This window comes from Pseudorca crassidens, chromosome 2 (genome assembly GCF_039906515.1).
Source record: "Pseudorca crassidens isolate mPseCra1 chromosome 2, mPseCra1.hap1, whole genome shotgun sequence".
NCBI lineage: Eukaryota > Metazoa > Chordata > Mammalia > Artiodactyla > Delphinidae > Pseudorca > Pseudorca crassidens.
In genome coordinates, this window is record NC_090297.1 from 180129480 (window position 1) to 180146721 (window position 17242).

General features: G+C 34.3%; 1 protein-coding gene across 21 annotated transcripts in view; it reads right to left on the reverse strand.

Moving 5' to 3' along the window:
• Nucleotides 1-17242, reverse strand: part of KCNT2 (potassium sodium-activated channel subfamily T member 2) — a 372254-nt gene that overhangs the window by 258945 nt on the left and 96067 nt on the right. For 18 of the 21 annotated variants that reach the window (XR_010941497.1, XM_067729796.1, XM_067729784.1 and 15 more), the window contains 2 exons: nt 6160-6239; nt 3852-3951 (listed from right to left, as the gene is read on the reverse strand). Coding sequence is in view for 17 of the 21 variants with exons in the window: in XM_067729796.1 (XP_067585897.1) it covers nt 3852-3951; nt 6160-6239 (180 nt within the window). In the remaining 4 variants the exon portion in view is untranslated. Of the gene's footprint in view, nt 1-3851; nt 3952-6159; nt 6240-17242 lie in introns of those variants that run through there. The other 3 variants (XM_067729802.1, XM_067729803.1, XM_067729801.1) reach the window with 1 other exon arrangement.

Consider the following 17242-nt stretch of genomic DNA (forward strand, 5'->3'; position numbering starts at 1 on the left):
CCAACAAACACATGAAAGAATGCTCAACATCACTGACATTAGAGAAATGCAAATCAAAACTACCATGAGGTATCACCTCACAGCAGTCAGAATGGCCATCATCAAAAAATCTACAAACAGTAAATGCTGGAGAGGGTGTGAAGAAAAGGGAACACTCTTGCACTGTTCGTGGGAACGTAAACTGATACAGCCACTATGGAGAACAGTATGAAGGTTCCTCAAAAAACTAAACATAGAACTACCATATGACCCAGTAATCCCACTACTGGGCATATACCCTGAGAAAACTATAATTCAAAAAGACTCATGTACCTCAATGTTCATTGCAGCTCTATTTGCAATAGCCAGGACATGGAAGCAACCTAAGTATCCATTGACAGATGAATGGATAAAGAAGATGTGGCACATATATACAATGGAATATTACTCAGCCATAAAAGGAAACAAAATTGAGTTATTTGTAGTGAGGTGCATGAACCTAGAGTCTGTCATACAGAGTGAAGTAAGTTGGAAAGAGAAAAAACAAATACCTTAAGCTAACACATGTATATATGGAATCTAAAAAAAAAAAAAAAACGTTATGAAGAACATAGGGGCAGGACAGGAATAAAGATGCAGATGTAGAGAATGGACTTGAGGACACGGGGAGGGGGAAGGGTAAGCTGGGACGAAGTGAGAGAGTGGCATGGACATATATACACTACTAAATGTAAAATAGCTAGCTAGTGGGAAGCAGCTGCATCGCAGAGGGAGATCAGCTCGGTGCTTTGTATCCACCTTGAGGGGTGGGATAGGAAGGGTGGGAGGGAGATGCAAGTTGAGGGGATTTGGAGATATATGTATACGTATAGCTGATTCACTTTGTTATACAGCAGAAACTAACACACCATTGTAAAGCAATTACACTTCAATAAAGATGTTTAAAAAAAACATTAACCGCATTAACAAAATAGATGAAAATTATATAATCATCTCAATAGATGCAAAAAAGGCATTGTTTAATTTTGATTCAACATCCACTTATGATTAAAAACTCTCAACTAAGTAGGTATAGAAGGAATGTACCTCAACATCATGAAGGTCATATACACCAACCTACAGCTAACAACATACTCAATGAAAATTTGAAAGCTTTCCCTCTAAGATCAGGAACAAGACAAGGATGCCTACTCTTGCCTCTTTTATAAACATAGTATTGGAAGTCCTAGGCACAGCAGTTAGGCAAGGAAAAGAAACAAAATCATCCAAATTGGAAAGAAAGAAGTAAAACTGGAATTATTTGCAGATGACATAAGACTACATATAGCAAACCCTAAAAACTACACAAAAAAAATATTAGAACTAATAAATGAATTCAGCAAAGTTGCAGGATAGAAAATCAATGTACAGTCAACCCTCCTTATCCATGGGTTTTACATCTGTTGATTCAATCAACCATGGATCAAAAGTATTTGAGGGGCTTCCCTGGTGGTGCAGTGGTTGAGAGTCCGCCTGCCGATGCAGGGGACGCGGGTTCATGCCCCGGTCTGGGAAGATCCCACATGCCGTGGAGCAGCTGGGCCCGTGAGCCATGGCTGCTGAGCCTGTGCGTCCGGAGCCTGTGCTCCGCAACGGGAGAGGCCACAACAGTGAGAGGCCCACATACCGCAAAAAAATAAATAAATAAATAAAAAGTATTTGGAAAAAAATCCAGAAATTTCCAAAAATCAAAACTTGAATTTGCCACATGCTGGCAGCTATTTACATAGCATTTATACTATATTCAGTATTGTAAGCAATTTAGAGATGATATAAAGTATATGGAAGGATGTTCATGGGTTATACGCAAATACTATGCCATTTCCTAAAAGGGACTTGAGCATCCATGGATTTTGGTATCTGTGCAGGGGTCCTGGCAGCAACTCCCTTTGGATACCTAGAATGACTGTACAGAAATCTGTGCATTTCTATAAATTATAATGAAATACCAAAAAGAGAAATTAAGAAAACAACCCCATTTACAATTGCATCAGAAAGAGTAAAATACCTAGAAGTAAATTTAGCCAAGGAAGTGAAAGACCTGTACACTGAAAGCTCTAAGACATTGATAAAAGGTATTGAATAAGACACAAAGAAATGGAAAGCTATTCTGTACTCATGGAGTGGAAGAATTAATATTGTTTAAATGTCCATACTACCCAAAGTGATCTACAGATTCAATTCAATCTCTATCAAAATTCCAATGACATTTTTCACAGTACTAAAACAACCAATTTACACATTTCTATGGAACTACAAAAGACTCTGAATAGCCGAGCATCTTGAGAAAGAAGAACAAACCTGGAGGAATCATGCTCCTTGATTTCAAACTATACTACAAAGCTATAGTAACCAAAATAGCATGGTATTGGCATAAAAAAGATACACAGATCAATGAAACAGAATATAGAGCCCAGAAATAAATGCACACATATATGGTCAATTAATTAATGACAAAGGAGCCATGAATATACAATGGGTAAAAGACAATCTCTTCAATAAACTGTGTTCAGGAAACAGGACACACATAAAAAATGAAAGTAGACCACTCTCTTACACAATACATAAAAATTAATCCAAAATGGATTAAAGACTTGAATGTAAGACCTGAAACCTTAAGACTCCTAGCAGAAAACATAGGTGGTAAGTCCCTTGACCTAGGCCTTGGTGATGATTTTTTGAATCTGACACCAAAAGCAAAGGCAACAAAAGCAAAAATTAAAAAGTGGGACTATTTCAAACTAAAAAGCTTCTGCACAGGAAAGGATACCATCAATAAAATGAAAAGGCAACCTAAAATGGGAAAAATATTTGCAAATCATATATCTGATAAGGAGTTAATACCCCAAATATTAAAGAACTCATTCAACTCAACAGCAAAAAAAAAAAAAAAAAAAAAAAAATTGGAATAAAAATGGTCATAGGATCCAGATAGACATTTTTCCAAAGAAGACATACAGATGTCCAACTGGTACATGAAAATGTTCTCAACATTACTAATTATTAGGAAAATGCAAATCAAAATCACAATGAGATATCACCTCCCACCTGTTAGAATGGCCATTATTAAAAAGAAAAGAAATAAAAAATGTTGAAGAGGTTTCAGAGAAAAGGAAATCCTCTTACACTATTGGTGAGAATGTAAGTTGGTGCAACCACTATGGAAAACAGTATGGTGGTTCCTCAAAAAATTAAAAATAAAACTACCATATAATCCAGCTATTCTACTTCTGGGTATTTATCCCCTAAAAATCCCCCAAAACACTAATTCAAAAAGATAACCACACACCCCTATGTTCATTGCAGTAGTGTTTACAATAGCTAAGATATGGAAACAACCTAAGTGTTTATTGATGGATATATGAATAAAGAAGATGTGGTGTGTATGTATATATACACACCCACAATGAAATGTGTTATTCAGCCATAAAAAGAAGGAAATCTTGACATTTGTGACAACATGGTTGGACCTAGAGGGCATTATGCTAAGTAAAATAAGTCAGAGAGAGAAAGACAAATACCATATGATTTCACTTATATGTAGAACATAAAAAAAACAAAACATGCTAACAAAACAAAACTCATTGATTGCTGGTTATCAGAGGAAAAGGAAGAGAATGGGGTAAAATGGGTAAAGGGGATGGATTGTATGGTGACGTATGGTAACTAGACTTATGGTGGTGATCGCTTTCTCGTGTACACAAAGATCAAATTATTACGTTGTACACCTGAAACTAATATAATGTTATTTTTACCAGTTTTACCTCAAAACTTATAATACAATTTAAACTAATCAAAAGAATATTGTAGAAAATCAGACAGAGATACCTTACCATTCATTTCCTTGTGAAGGGTTTTCTAGTAGCACTCGGATTATGTACAAAAAGCAGCTTAATAATTTGAGAGAAAAATTGAACAGACGTATTCTTAGACCTTTAAACAAACAACAAAAATTGGATTTTCATTTGAACTCAGTCCACAAAAGATTAAAAAGAATTGTCAAAAATATCAGCTTTAAGTACAGCACTCAAATTGTGTTTAGAATCTACAATACCATAATTGCTTACCCACTCTGAAGTTCTAGGTGGCTAAATATTGAAACAAAAAATGAGAATGACAGAATGTATGAACCGCAAATGACTGAATATTATACACTAAGAGTAAATCTACATTTGAGCATTCAGAAGCCACAAAAATCATGTCCGATCAAGATTGGTTCAGATATGCTTAGAAGTTTAAGCATTTTATAGATCCATGAATTTTGGAATAAATTTTAACTAGCCAGAAAATCTAGCTGCTTACAAATTCACAGGGTAAGTTATAAATCTTGTATCTTCTGAGCACCTTGTAGGTTTGATTGTAGAGAAATTATAATCATGTAAATAATTATGTATTATACATTTAATTAGTAATTATATAATTATAGAGAAATCCTAATAGCATATGCTGGGAAATACACAAGCACACACACACACACACACACGCAGACACATTTTTGAGACTCCACCAACTTTTTACTTTAGGTTTAAATACCAATGAAATCTTAAAAAAAAATTTGTGGGAATTAAGACTGCCATGTATGTATCTTTGAAACTGTGTCGCTCACAGTTATGCAGCCTATAATACTTGATGATGAAGAAGAGTAATTAATATTAAGCAAAACATGTTTAAAGTCTGATTAATAGAAGCATTACCTTTCCTGCCATTATCAGGTGGTAACTGATTCAGACTGTGAATAAAATTTTGAGGTCTTCCTATAATTAATTCTCAATAAAATCTGGAAATAAAATGCCATTTTGTTTTTACTCTGCTATAAGTGAGTGTACCTGAGGTAATATTTCTTAACAGTAAAAGGTTAATGCTTATTAATTGTGCAATTTTTCCTGGGTTTTCCTACTAAAATGCTAGGTACTTATGGTTTAGCTTCTTTATAAAGTCTTCTAAACTGTTAATGAAATTGCCCTGGTTTTATAGAACGGATCTCTTCAAATGACAGCTTAGTCAAAGCTGGCTGTTGTTAAAGTATTCAAATAATACATCTATTCCTTCTGGCCTGGAGAAAGAAAATTTTTAGTAAAATTTTTAAAATAAAGGAAACCTTCTATGCAAATGATGTGGCCTCTCCAGGTAACATCTATTGGTGGGATTCCACCTTGGGAATTCAAAACAACTGGATTAGAGAAGCATTAGTTATTATTAGCCTAATCCTAAAACTAACCAGCCATTAAGATTCTCTAACCTGTGTGCCTTACAGACTGAAATATTCCCTGTAGTCAGTATTTGGGTAACTGCTCATAACTCAAGTTTCTCTCTATGAACTCTAAAGAAGCACAACTTACTTTAGACCACCCCAGGAGGTCAAAATTCAAAAAGAGCAAAGTCTACACCAGTCTAATGTAGACCTCTCAATGCTTCTTGACATCTTAAGCAACAATCACATGAAAAAACTGCATATTGGTTCATTATTTACGGCTTTTTCAAAGTACATGGTACTAGGGGGAGGCAAGTATGACTGGCACTTCAAGCCTGAACAGGCTTAGGAGGTCAGTGACTATGCTGATTTCATGCCTCCTTGAAGTTCCAATGTTTCCCAAGGTTTTTTGATGATAAGGATCACTGAGATGTTATATGCTGAGCTTAGCTCTATACTTTCTGATTTTAAATCTCCAGGGGAGGATGCTAGTAATCTGTACCTTTCGGAACAGCCTACATGTTTCTTGTTATTAGGTGTGATGGGGAAACTCTTCCCTACTAAATCACTAAACCAGAAAATTATTCCCCATTATGGTCACTTGGAATCACCAGAGTCTTCTCAAAACAAGTTTTGGTATCCCTCACAGTTAAAATATGGGGAACCCTCACTTAAATGATTTTCCTCAATGTTCCTAGCAATCCAAATGGTCCACTCAGAAGTCTACTTACTGATGTGGGATTTCAAGAAGTAAAATAGTCAAGAAACCTTGACTTGACACCACCAGATGTAACATCTATTGTTTTCTAAATTTTAATGCCCAGCAGATAAGACTATCAATTTTACTTCTCTCTATAAAAGATATTTTGCAAAAGGATTGCAAAGCTGGAATTTTTTAAGGTAAACATATATACAAATATATACACAGGGGAATAAAATTAAAGACTTACTTGATCTCTGGTTTTTGATAAAAAATAACTTTAGTCTCTCTTTAAATGTGTTTTCATTCATATAAAATTCAACTTGCACCCTGCAAACAAAAAATAAAAACATAATTAATCTAAAGACTAATATATAAGAAAATAAAAATAAATTATTTGATGTGATACATTGTATACTTTGAGTGAATCCCCACCACAGAAAAGGAGAATTGAGTAAAATGCTAATTTTTTATTTTTGAGAGAAGCAGTTACTTTCCAATTTTAAAGATATAGTCAGTTCAAATATCATATGTAGTTGATTTCATTATTTGTATCAGTGGATATGATGAGTGGTATGGGTGATTCCAAACAGCAATAATGCAAAAGTCTTTCATATGTGTTTTTGGAATAATTTTTCATGAGCGTTTTCCTAATTCTTTTCCCTGTCATCAGAATCAACTGCATGCTTAAGAAATTCAGGTTGAACTAATCACTCCAGATCTACTGTATCTGAAACTTAAGGGACTGGGCCTGAAAATCTATTTCTAGCAAGTCTTCACTTTATCTTGAGACTATTTGAGACTATTTGGGACACCACGTATGGAACACTTTACCTTTTTATTTATCTAGCTCATATTAAAATATATATGGATCAACAAAGGAGTGGTAGTGCAAGTGGCATGTTAAAGTCACCATAGAGAAGTTACAAACCAGACAAATCAGTTAAGGGACTGAATATTCTACATTTAATCTACTATAAACTGATACCAACACTCTAAAACATAATAGCGTTCTAATAAATGCATTTGCTTTCTCCCTAAATTCTAGCAAACTTCTCTTATGTGATAGGGCTTAAATAATATTTTCAAAATACTGAGTGAAAAGAAACATTGTGTTCAGTGCATGGTAACTTGTGAATAATCATCATCTGAAATTTTCTTAGTTAAATAGTCTCAAACATATTTATTATAGGCTAGGATTCTAAAAAAATTAAGAAAATATTTTAATGCTTACACAAACAACAAAGACATAATTTCATTTTTCCTTATGTGACAGAATTTTGATAAGGTAATCTATATAAATGAGATAGTTTTTTGTTTGTTTTTTGTTTTGCAGGAGTACACAAAAGAGATAAAACTGGAGAAAAAATAATTGACATGTACTACAGAAATATTTCACTCCTAAATTCTAAGCTGCATGTGCAAGAAGATCTATGAATGTTTTAAAAGCAATATCTCTTAGGCCATAAAAACAAAAGGGCTTTTGTTATCAATTGCAAAACAAGTTTTATCTGTTACACCTTCCAGAAGACTTGAATTGCTCTTTTTCTCTTATTCCTAAAGAAAATATCCTCACCCATAAACATTTTTTCTCTTCTTTGCATCATTTTTTCACTTACTGTCCTCTTTTTTACTTTATATGTAAAATCACAAAAATCAACACATAAATCATGATTCTCTTTACTTGTTAATTTCTTTAGCAAGAAGCCATGAAAAAACAATATCTTCTAGCAGAACACCTCTATATGCATGCCTGTGTGCACGCACATACCACTTCACATATATGCAAACCTTCACACTCACATGCTATAAAAGTACATGTACACACATGCAGTCCCACAACTCCACTAGTATCTTGGAAAGCCATGATTGGCTCTATTTCCCTTGTTTATCAAATGAAAAGGACTTTATTTTAAATAAAGCAACTGTAACACTGATATCAATCTAAATTAGTTCATATTTGCTATGGATACAAAAGCAAATTTGAGAGGACATATGGCTAATACACAAGTAATAAAGCAAAGGCCATGTAGATTTGCTTCCTAGAATTATCCAATTTATAAAAATATGAGTCCATTCTTCAGTTAATATCAGGAGTGCAGTACTGGGTATATAATAGAGGTGCATTTTTCAACTAAAATGAGATCATCTAAAGCCTGAAGCAAAAAATGAGGGATCTGGAAAGTATTTCATTGGATGACAAGTTTAAGGAACTGGAAGTGTTTAACCTAAATATGAAGAATATGCACTAACAAAATGGCTGTCTTTAAATACTGAAGTGACCATCACTACTAAAATGAGATGATTCATAATATGATGCTCTATTGTATAGGATTAATTATAGAAAAATATGAGATTATGAATGATATTACCCGATTTTGAAATGGCCATCATTATAAAGTGGAGAGCTCGCCAATCCATATAAATGTGCCAAAGACTAGATAAGAGCTTGCAAGTGACTGGATTTTTTTCCTGAGGTAAAAACAATTTTGCATGGTGTGAGGTCTCTCATTAAATGACTTCGAAATTCCATTTTAAGTATAATATCGTGTGAAGTAAAATTCTTTCTTTTTTTAATTAATTTATGTTATTTTATTTTATATTTTTGGCTGTGTTGGATCTTTGTTGCTGCATGCTGGCTTTCTCTACTTGCGGCGAGCAGGGGCTAATCTTCATTGTGGTGCATGGGCTTCTCATTGTGGCGGCTTCTCTTTTTGCGGAGCACGGGCTCTAGGCACGTGGGCTCAGTAGTTGTGGCACATGGGCTCAGCAGTTGTGACTTACGGTCTCTAGAGCACAGGTTCGGTAGTTGTGGTGCACGGGCTTAGTTGCCCCACTGCATGTGGGATCTTCCCGGACTAGGGCTTGAACCCTTGTCCCCTGTATTGGCAGGCGGATTCTTAACCACTGGGCCACCAGGGAAGCCCAAAACTCTTAATTAATCTAGCGATCTCTCCAAGTCAATATCACTGAGGACCATGGATGATATTAAAGCATAAATTTATACAAATGCTTTTCAAAGCTAAAATGAAAAAAAACAAACAAAAAACAAACAAAATGCTTTTTGACCCATGTCTTCTAACAGGTACAAAAAAATGTCCTTTGGGTTTACTATTTATAATATGGAGTGGATTTTTCTTTTATTTGATCCAACGGCAACTCTTTGGGAATCAACGCCACTTAGTGTACTGTACACTTTCAGGAACTCTCCAGCACCATAAAGTTCTCTAGTACTCAGAGATTTAGGACAGAGTTTACTTTTTATCTTTCCCCATTTTTTTCATGATTTTAGTTGATTTTCAACATCCTCCTAGTATTTCCCTTTCCAGATTTAAATGTGCTTTTCCTTCCTTCCTTCCTCCTTTTCTTCCCTCCTTCCTTCCTTCCTCTCTTCTGCTCTCCCTCTTTCCTTCTTCTCTTCCTTCCTTCCTTCCTCTTTTATGGCCTGCCTCCTCCCATCTAACTTTATCTGAACTTACCTCCATCCAGGAGGTCATTTTAGTGGACTCAAACTATATGGTTTTGAACAATACACCAGGGCAAATCTGCCCTCATCAATCCTTAAAATGTGATTTTTCCACATGTTTATACTCAAAATAAAATTAAGATCATTTTGTCACATTTATCCTAATATAATAGTGGAAATGGGTGTATTTAATAAAAAATAAAGTGGAGTTGCAATCCTTATTAGGCCATATCTGTTCTTACTGACATATGTTACCATTGGTTAATAACATTATTTTTATGTTGGTCAACAATGTTTTATTTGGGCAGATCCTATTATATTGCTTGCTATTCTAAAAGTGTTTTGTTCCAACCTTTAACTTTTGTTTTTGATACTGTAACTGACTACCATGTTGAACTCTCTCATAGGCAGTGATATTTTTCAGGTTTATTTTCTGAGTTTTCTAGGCAATCATGTCATCTGGAAATCTCCAATATTTGTATTCCCATTTTATTGTTCTTGTCTTATTACGTTGACTAGAACCTTTTGATGAAAAAAAAATAATCAAATAACCATGGTGTGCATTCTTAGAAGGCTTCTAGTGCTGTAGCAGTAATTATATTGTTGACTATGAGATTGCAATAAATACTTATGTTTTACTAAAACTCATAACAGGAATGAATGAATGTTGATGTTAAAAAAAACCTGTCTTGAATCTATTAGTTGATGGTACATTTTTGTTTTTCTCTTGATTTATTGATTTGGTAAACTATTTTAATAGTTTTTCTATTAGGCAATTATTTTTTTCAGTTGTGGAATAAGTTGTTTTTGTAATAGTGAACTATTCATGTAATTTACTGCTGGATTCATTTTCCTATATTTTAGGAGATTTTCTTCTATGCTCATAACTAAGATTGATGTGCTATTACCTTTAGATTATTCTAATATCTTCAAATACAGACTGAAAAACTCTCCAGATATTTTATTCTCTGGAACAATTTTAAGTATATAGAGATTTTTTTGTATAACCATCATCAATTTGTCTTAACAATATCAACTGCCTTAATACTGATTTAAATGTTTTATTTTTTTCCCATTTTCCATTGCTCTGGTTACTTGAATTTAGCATAAAAATTACGCAGGATCTTGTTAAAAGGCAATTTCCTTGTTTCAGTCTTAAAATTCTTGTTTACTTTCTTTAAAATACCAAAAATAATTCTGACCCAGGTTGTCAGTGCACCATTCTTTCAGAAACACTTTTTTTTTTTTGCTCTAATAATGCCTTGGACTCTGTTTAGGATGCCAAAGTTTTGCAGATATTCTCTTTTGGAAATTATGCTACATACAGATCATTACCAAAGGAAAATTCTTCCTCTGTGTCCACTTGGTGCTTTTCCCTTCCTGCTTTCCTCTGATCCTGTGATATTGGTCATGGAGTCCAGGTACCAGTTTTTCTATTACTACACGCATTCAAACAAGGCAATATCTACCTGGACTTTCTGGTCTAACTGTTGTTCTTCCCTTCCAATCATTCTCTGTGATGGTGACGGTAGCGCTTCTTAGTCATATGAAGTAAGTCCATTAGATTGTAAGCTCCATGAGGGTTGGGACCATATTGTTCATGTTTATGTCTTAAGTATCTCTTAAGTTACTTGAGACCTATTAGGGACCTATTCCTGTTCAATGCCTGAATGAAGGTCCCCAGTTCTTTCTTTGGTACAAACCTTAAGGACTCTGAGTCGATAGTGTAGTGGAATAGATAAAGTCATCTTCCTTTCCTTAGGTTATAACTATTTTGAGGATGCAAAACTTGGGTTTGTGGTGAGCTGAATCCTCGTAAGCTCTTATTCCAACTTGGTCTACCTTGTGATTAATGATCATTCCCTGCAGCGTTTTTTTTTTTTTTTTTCAGTTTTATTAATTTGGATGTGTTTGTTTATTTGCACCATCTCCCCATGATTTAATGAACATTTAGAAAAAAATCCACTACTGTTGATTGATTTAATTTTTACAGTGTTGCTATGACTTGGGTAAGGCCACCATCAACTTTATTTTATAGAGAAAAAACTTCAATTCAAATAATTTTAGCGACTTGCCCAAATTTATAGCTAGTACTGAGACAGAATTGGGACACTGGTCCTTCTGTTACTACTTCTTGCTTCCTGCCTCCTCATCAAGTTAGTTCTTCATTATTAGGAGAGTTCTAGGTCACCTGCAAAGTCTTACAAAAGAGGACTGCAAACACCAAACCCACACAGGGGCACTGAGAAGTGTTTGTTTAATACTGCCCTTTGATTATTGACTCTAAACCAGGTTCCTGTCCATTTCCAAATATTCACTCTTAACTTCAGGTAACTAAATTATTTAACAGAGCTACCATTCAAGTGGAACCTTGTAAAACAATAAATTAAAAAATAAGCCTACCATTAATTTCTCATTTAAAAAAATTAGTTTCACCAGTTCATGCTCAAGTGCTTCCAAAGGCCTTCTACCTGGCTTCCAATCTTTACTACATACACAAAAAATAACCTCACTTTAAATACTTTGGAGTCCTTCCTAAAGCATTTCCCAACATCTTTTTGCCCATCTTATTCTTTTCATAATTATGCAAGCCTAACTTTCCCACCTCTTTTAGTTGGTAACATCTTATAAGGAGGCAGAGATTAATTCTGGAGACTTTCAATAGCATTCTCTGCATCTTAAAAATAAAATTTTAAATAATGTCATTTTCAGAAAGGGAAACCAGCTATTATTATATGCATATGTATATATATATACACATATATATATATACACATATATATGTGTTTAAATAGATATATGTTTATATATAGTACATGTACATATATATATGTTTAAATAGATATATATTTTTATATAGTGACGATAGATAAATAGATAGATAGATAGATGTAATGGTAATGAGGAAAGAACCTGGGGTGCTAATCACTCATCAATTTTCTTTCATTCTGGATAATGCTGATACCCCTCAATAATAGCATTTATGCTTTTGTCACTCCTTGGTAATCACAGCTTGCTGGTAGCTGGAAATAACAGATTTGTGGTTTCCATGGGAAAACAATTTACAAGTCCACCCAGGAGTACTTTTTTATTCAAGTCTCTCTTCAGTTTGAAAACTCATGTCCTCATGTCAATGTTCATTTTCAGGACCTACTCTCTGTACTTCCCCATTTTTCTAAAAATAATTAAATTTAAGCAATCCCAATTTAACTTAAGCCTATGCACAGGAAGCAAAACATAAAGAAAGCTAGAATAAGTATTTAGCTTTATTTAGGTATAAAGATACACTTTTTTCACCCTTAAATTGCAAAAAGGTTTTGCTTCTTCATACCTTGGCCCAACTGCATGGTGGCGGGCAGGTCTGGATCAAGTAGGTATATATACATACTCATACAGGGTATAAAGATATATATATATACACAAATATATGAACATGCATAAATGTAAACATACGTTCGTAAAGTATAAAGCTGTTAGCCACAGGAAGGCGGATAAACTTACATAATAACGACTACAGGTAGCATGGCCTCACCACAAGCCTAACGGCCTCCCAATCAAAACTCATAACAACTACAACATGTAAACCCTCTTTGCTTTTTCTGTATGCATATAAGATAAGAAGAGGATAGAAGACACCATGTAATTTCTAACTCAGATTGGACTCTTGCACCAGTCATTTTAAAGCCTTGAAGGAAAAATATAACAATGCTCCCACAGCCCAGGATTGCTAGGAATGGGCGGCATGATTAAATAGCAAAGCCCAGTTTGGGAAGAAATGTGTGTGTTTTGGGGGAGGAAGCTATTGGGTGTCAAATAGTCAGGGCATGATCAACAGATGCTAGTTGTTAGTATGAAACTGGAAATTACACAAAGACTTCCATATGCAATGAAAGAAGCACCTTTTAGTTTTATTGAATTCTTTGCACCAATGTCATAAGATTTTAAATCAGTTCTGCAAGCCCTCTCCCATTCTGCACCTCAAAAGTCATAGATCAGTAATAGGCACAGCTCACTGGGGACACACATTTCTTTAGGATTTATTTTATTACTTAATATTCTTACTTAAGTAACATATATGATTTTAATAGATAAATCATACTGGGTTGAATACAGTTAAAGACATGGTCCCACAATTTGGAGAAAGAGGGGGAAACAGTCACAAATAGAATTTCACTCAATAAATATTACAATAAATCTAATGGGTTTTCTAGAGAAACTGAATTTTTTTCCACAATAGTTTGTTGGTATGTTCATTTATTTGTTTATTTTGTAGTGAAGTATAACAGCTAAGAGGGATAAGAGCACAGACTTTGGAATCAGATGATATGCATCTGATTATCAGATTTCCTAACATTTATTCTCTGTAAAATGTGGATATTATTTCCATTAACAGATTATGAAAATTAAAGAAGATACTTTCTACGTGAGACAAACAACTGGACAATGGCAAATAACTTTTTTCTGGTATGTTGGTAGCTTAAAAATATTCCTAGAATAAACACTTATAAAGGGAAAAACAAAAACTGTGGATCACTGATGCCAATTTGATGTAGTTGATTCCTCCAAGATATTTGCTTAGGAAAAATGAGGATATAAGGCAATAAATAACTTCAGTTTACCCCAGAAAACTCCTACAGATCAATTTATTGGGGACAACAGTCCATTTACCTAGGCAAACACATCACTTATTTATAAGACATTAAGACTTGCATTGTCTTTTTACTTATTACTCATTAAGAGTTCAAAACCCTCACTTTGCTGTGTCCGCCAATGCTAAGTGACTTATCCTTTTTCACCATGAAAGATCCCTCTTACACCACTTGAGCCCTTATTCCAAAGCCTAATAAATATCTCACTTCTAACATCATCTTCTGAAGCATTGCTAATGCTTACTCACTAACTTCAGGGAGTTTAAATAAACTTAGTTTTGCTTCATTTACAAGCATCTGGTGACATGTCAATTATTTAAACAACAGTATAAAGGAAATTATCCTACATCTGCTGATTTATAACGTAATTATTTTTACTCAATCATAGAAGATGCAGGCCTAGATTGTCATTTTTAACACTGCATGGTATTCTTCTATATATTCCTCTATGTTAACAGTGCACCATTTTTTCACAATTCTCTTACATACATAAATGGATTTTTAGGTTTTGTTGGTTTATTATGAAAAAATAAGAAAAAAATCATGTACTTTTCTAATAAATAATAAATATATTGTCTATATTTTTACTAAATAACATAAAATCTAAATGTCAAATCAATTTAAACCTATGTATATGACAAACAACATAGCAGTAATCTAAAAATCTGGTTATCATCTTATTTTAACAGTCAAATAAGTTTCTCTCAGAGTACTTTCCCAATACTTTTTTCCCAAACTGTCCAAGAAGGTAGAAAATGATAGTTAAAACATGAAACTGTTACACTACAGAAACATTTGCTGTCAGTTTTGTCAGGAAAATTATCCAAAAGTTGGAAGTAAGCAAAAGAGATTACTAGATGTCCTTTTAATAAAATGCTGACTTTGTATTTTCTGTGCATTTTTACCACCATGGAGGAACAGACCTTAGTAAGCAAAGTTGTGTCAAGTAGACATGCAAAGAATCTCCACCCAACAAAAGAGAAAGCTCCAAAGGTTAATGCACATGGACCCGTAGGACTTCTGGAGGTGGGGCTGCTAACCCAACCACCTTATTTTGACATTGCCTGGAAATACCTAGCTTCTTCAATACTCTACCAGTTTTAAATTAGTACTGTTTCCCTCCTTAATCAATGAGTTGAATATAAGTTTTGACAAGTTTTCATTTCGTATTTGGATGAGGGACATGATCTTTTAACCTTTTGAAAATTGTACTCTAACAGTTCCTCCTCTAATAAGGGCTTCTTATTAATTACCAGCATAATTTAAGTTGTCCCAAATGCTTTGGAAAACAATTTGGTATTTATATTATAAAATAAACCAAAGGTTCTATAAAATTCCAATCAAAATCACATGGGCAATGTTGTGGAACTTGATAAGCTGATTCTATAGAGGGTGAAAGATTAAACTAAATAAGACATTTGTGAAGAAGAATAAAGAGTAGATATTTTCCCTACCTGATATCAAGACTTATGATCCTACAGTAATTAAAAGATTATAAGTATGACACCGAGAAAGAAAAATTGATTCGTGGAATAAAACAGTCAAGAAATTGACTCATGCATATATTGAATATTATTATGTAACAAAAAGAGTATGACAGGTCAATAGTAAAAAGAGGAACTTTCAATAAATTGATTTTTTAAACAGTTATCCAAATAGGAAAAAAAAGTGAAATTGGACTCCTATCTCACACCATATGGATTAAATCACCTTTACATAGATTAAGGAAACTTTTAAACTCTTATTAAAAAATAATGGTGAGGGCTCCCCTGGTGGTGCAGTGGTTGAGAGTCCGCCTGCCGATGCAGGGGACATGGGTTCGTGCCCTGGTCCGGGAGGATCCCACATGCCGCGGAGCGGCTGCACCCGTGAGCCATGGCCGCTGAGCCTGCGCGTCCGGAGCCTGTGCTCCGCAATGGGAGAGGCCACAACAGTGAGAGGCCCGTGTACCGCAAAAAAAAAAAAAAAAAAAAAGTAGAAGAAATGGCAGGTACAAAGGGAAAAAAAATGTGAGAAAAAGTATAGTACACTTATGGAATTAAAAGAAGTTAAAATGGCTTGAGCACAGGAAGTGTATCAGGTAATAGCAATATGGGAAAGCAGAGAGGTAGAGAAGAAGCCAGATAATTAAAAGAACTTGAATAGAAGCCAAGAAATGTGTTAATAAACAGTGACAGTACCATGGAGGAGCTACTTATTGAAAATACCCAAGCACTCCACTGAACATACAGATGTATTACCTCATTTAATTCTCAAGACATACCCTTAATGGTACTATTACTATTTCCATTTTACAGATTAGGAGACAGAGGCATTTGCCCAAAATCACACAAATCCTACATGGTGGACCTAGCATTCACAACCAGGCAGTCTAACTCCCATACGCCTAAGCCTGATGATATATGAGCTTTAACCAAGAAAGAAACATCGTGGTATATAAATCAAATTTACTTTTCTTTTTGCTATTTTTTACTGAGATAAAGGATGGCTTTTAAGGACAGAAGGGAATGAATGAGCTAAGGATACCCAGGAGGAGTAAACTGTGATGAGAAATTTTAAGATCTACTATCTTAGCAACTTTTTTTAAGATCTACTATCTTAGCAACTTTCAAATATGCTATACAGTATTTTAAACTACAGTCACCATGTTGTACATTACATGCCCAGGACATTTATTTTATAGCTGGAGGTCTGTACTTTGACCATCTCCACCCCAAATTTACTTTTTATTTTTTAAGTTATTGTATTTTTTTTTCTGATTACAAAATATAGTAAAACGGATTATAAAATATACAACCATAGCTGATAGACATTTTTGGAATTTATTGGATTAAATTTTATTTACACAAGAAATACTGCCTAACAATTTCACCTTCAACTATTTTAGTTTAGTAAATAAATATTATTCCTAAGACTGTACCATGATTAAGTACCATATAACTGAATTTGGTAGACATGGAATTTTGGCACCCAGACCACTCTCCTTCAATGATAGCTGGATAATTGCTAGCTCTAAGCTGCTACAGGCTCTGCCTCGGTTGCAATGAGCCAGCCTACCTGAGATCACACCTTTCACAACCCAAACTCTTATCAAGAGTTTGTTCTTATCAAACTCTTACCAAACTCTTATCTTCTCTGCTTCCAGAGAATCCGATAAGAGACACTGGAAATTACTTTAGATAGATTGTCTATGAGTTTAATGGTAACTCAACTTGATC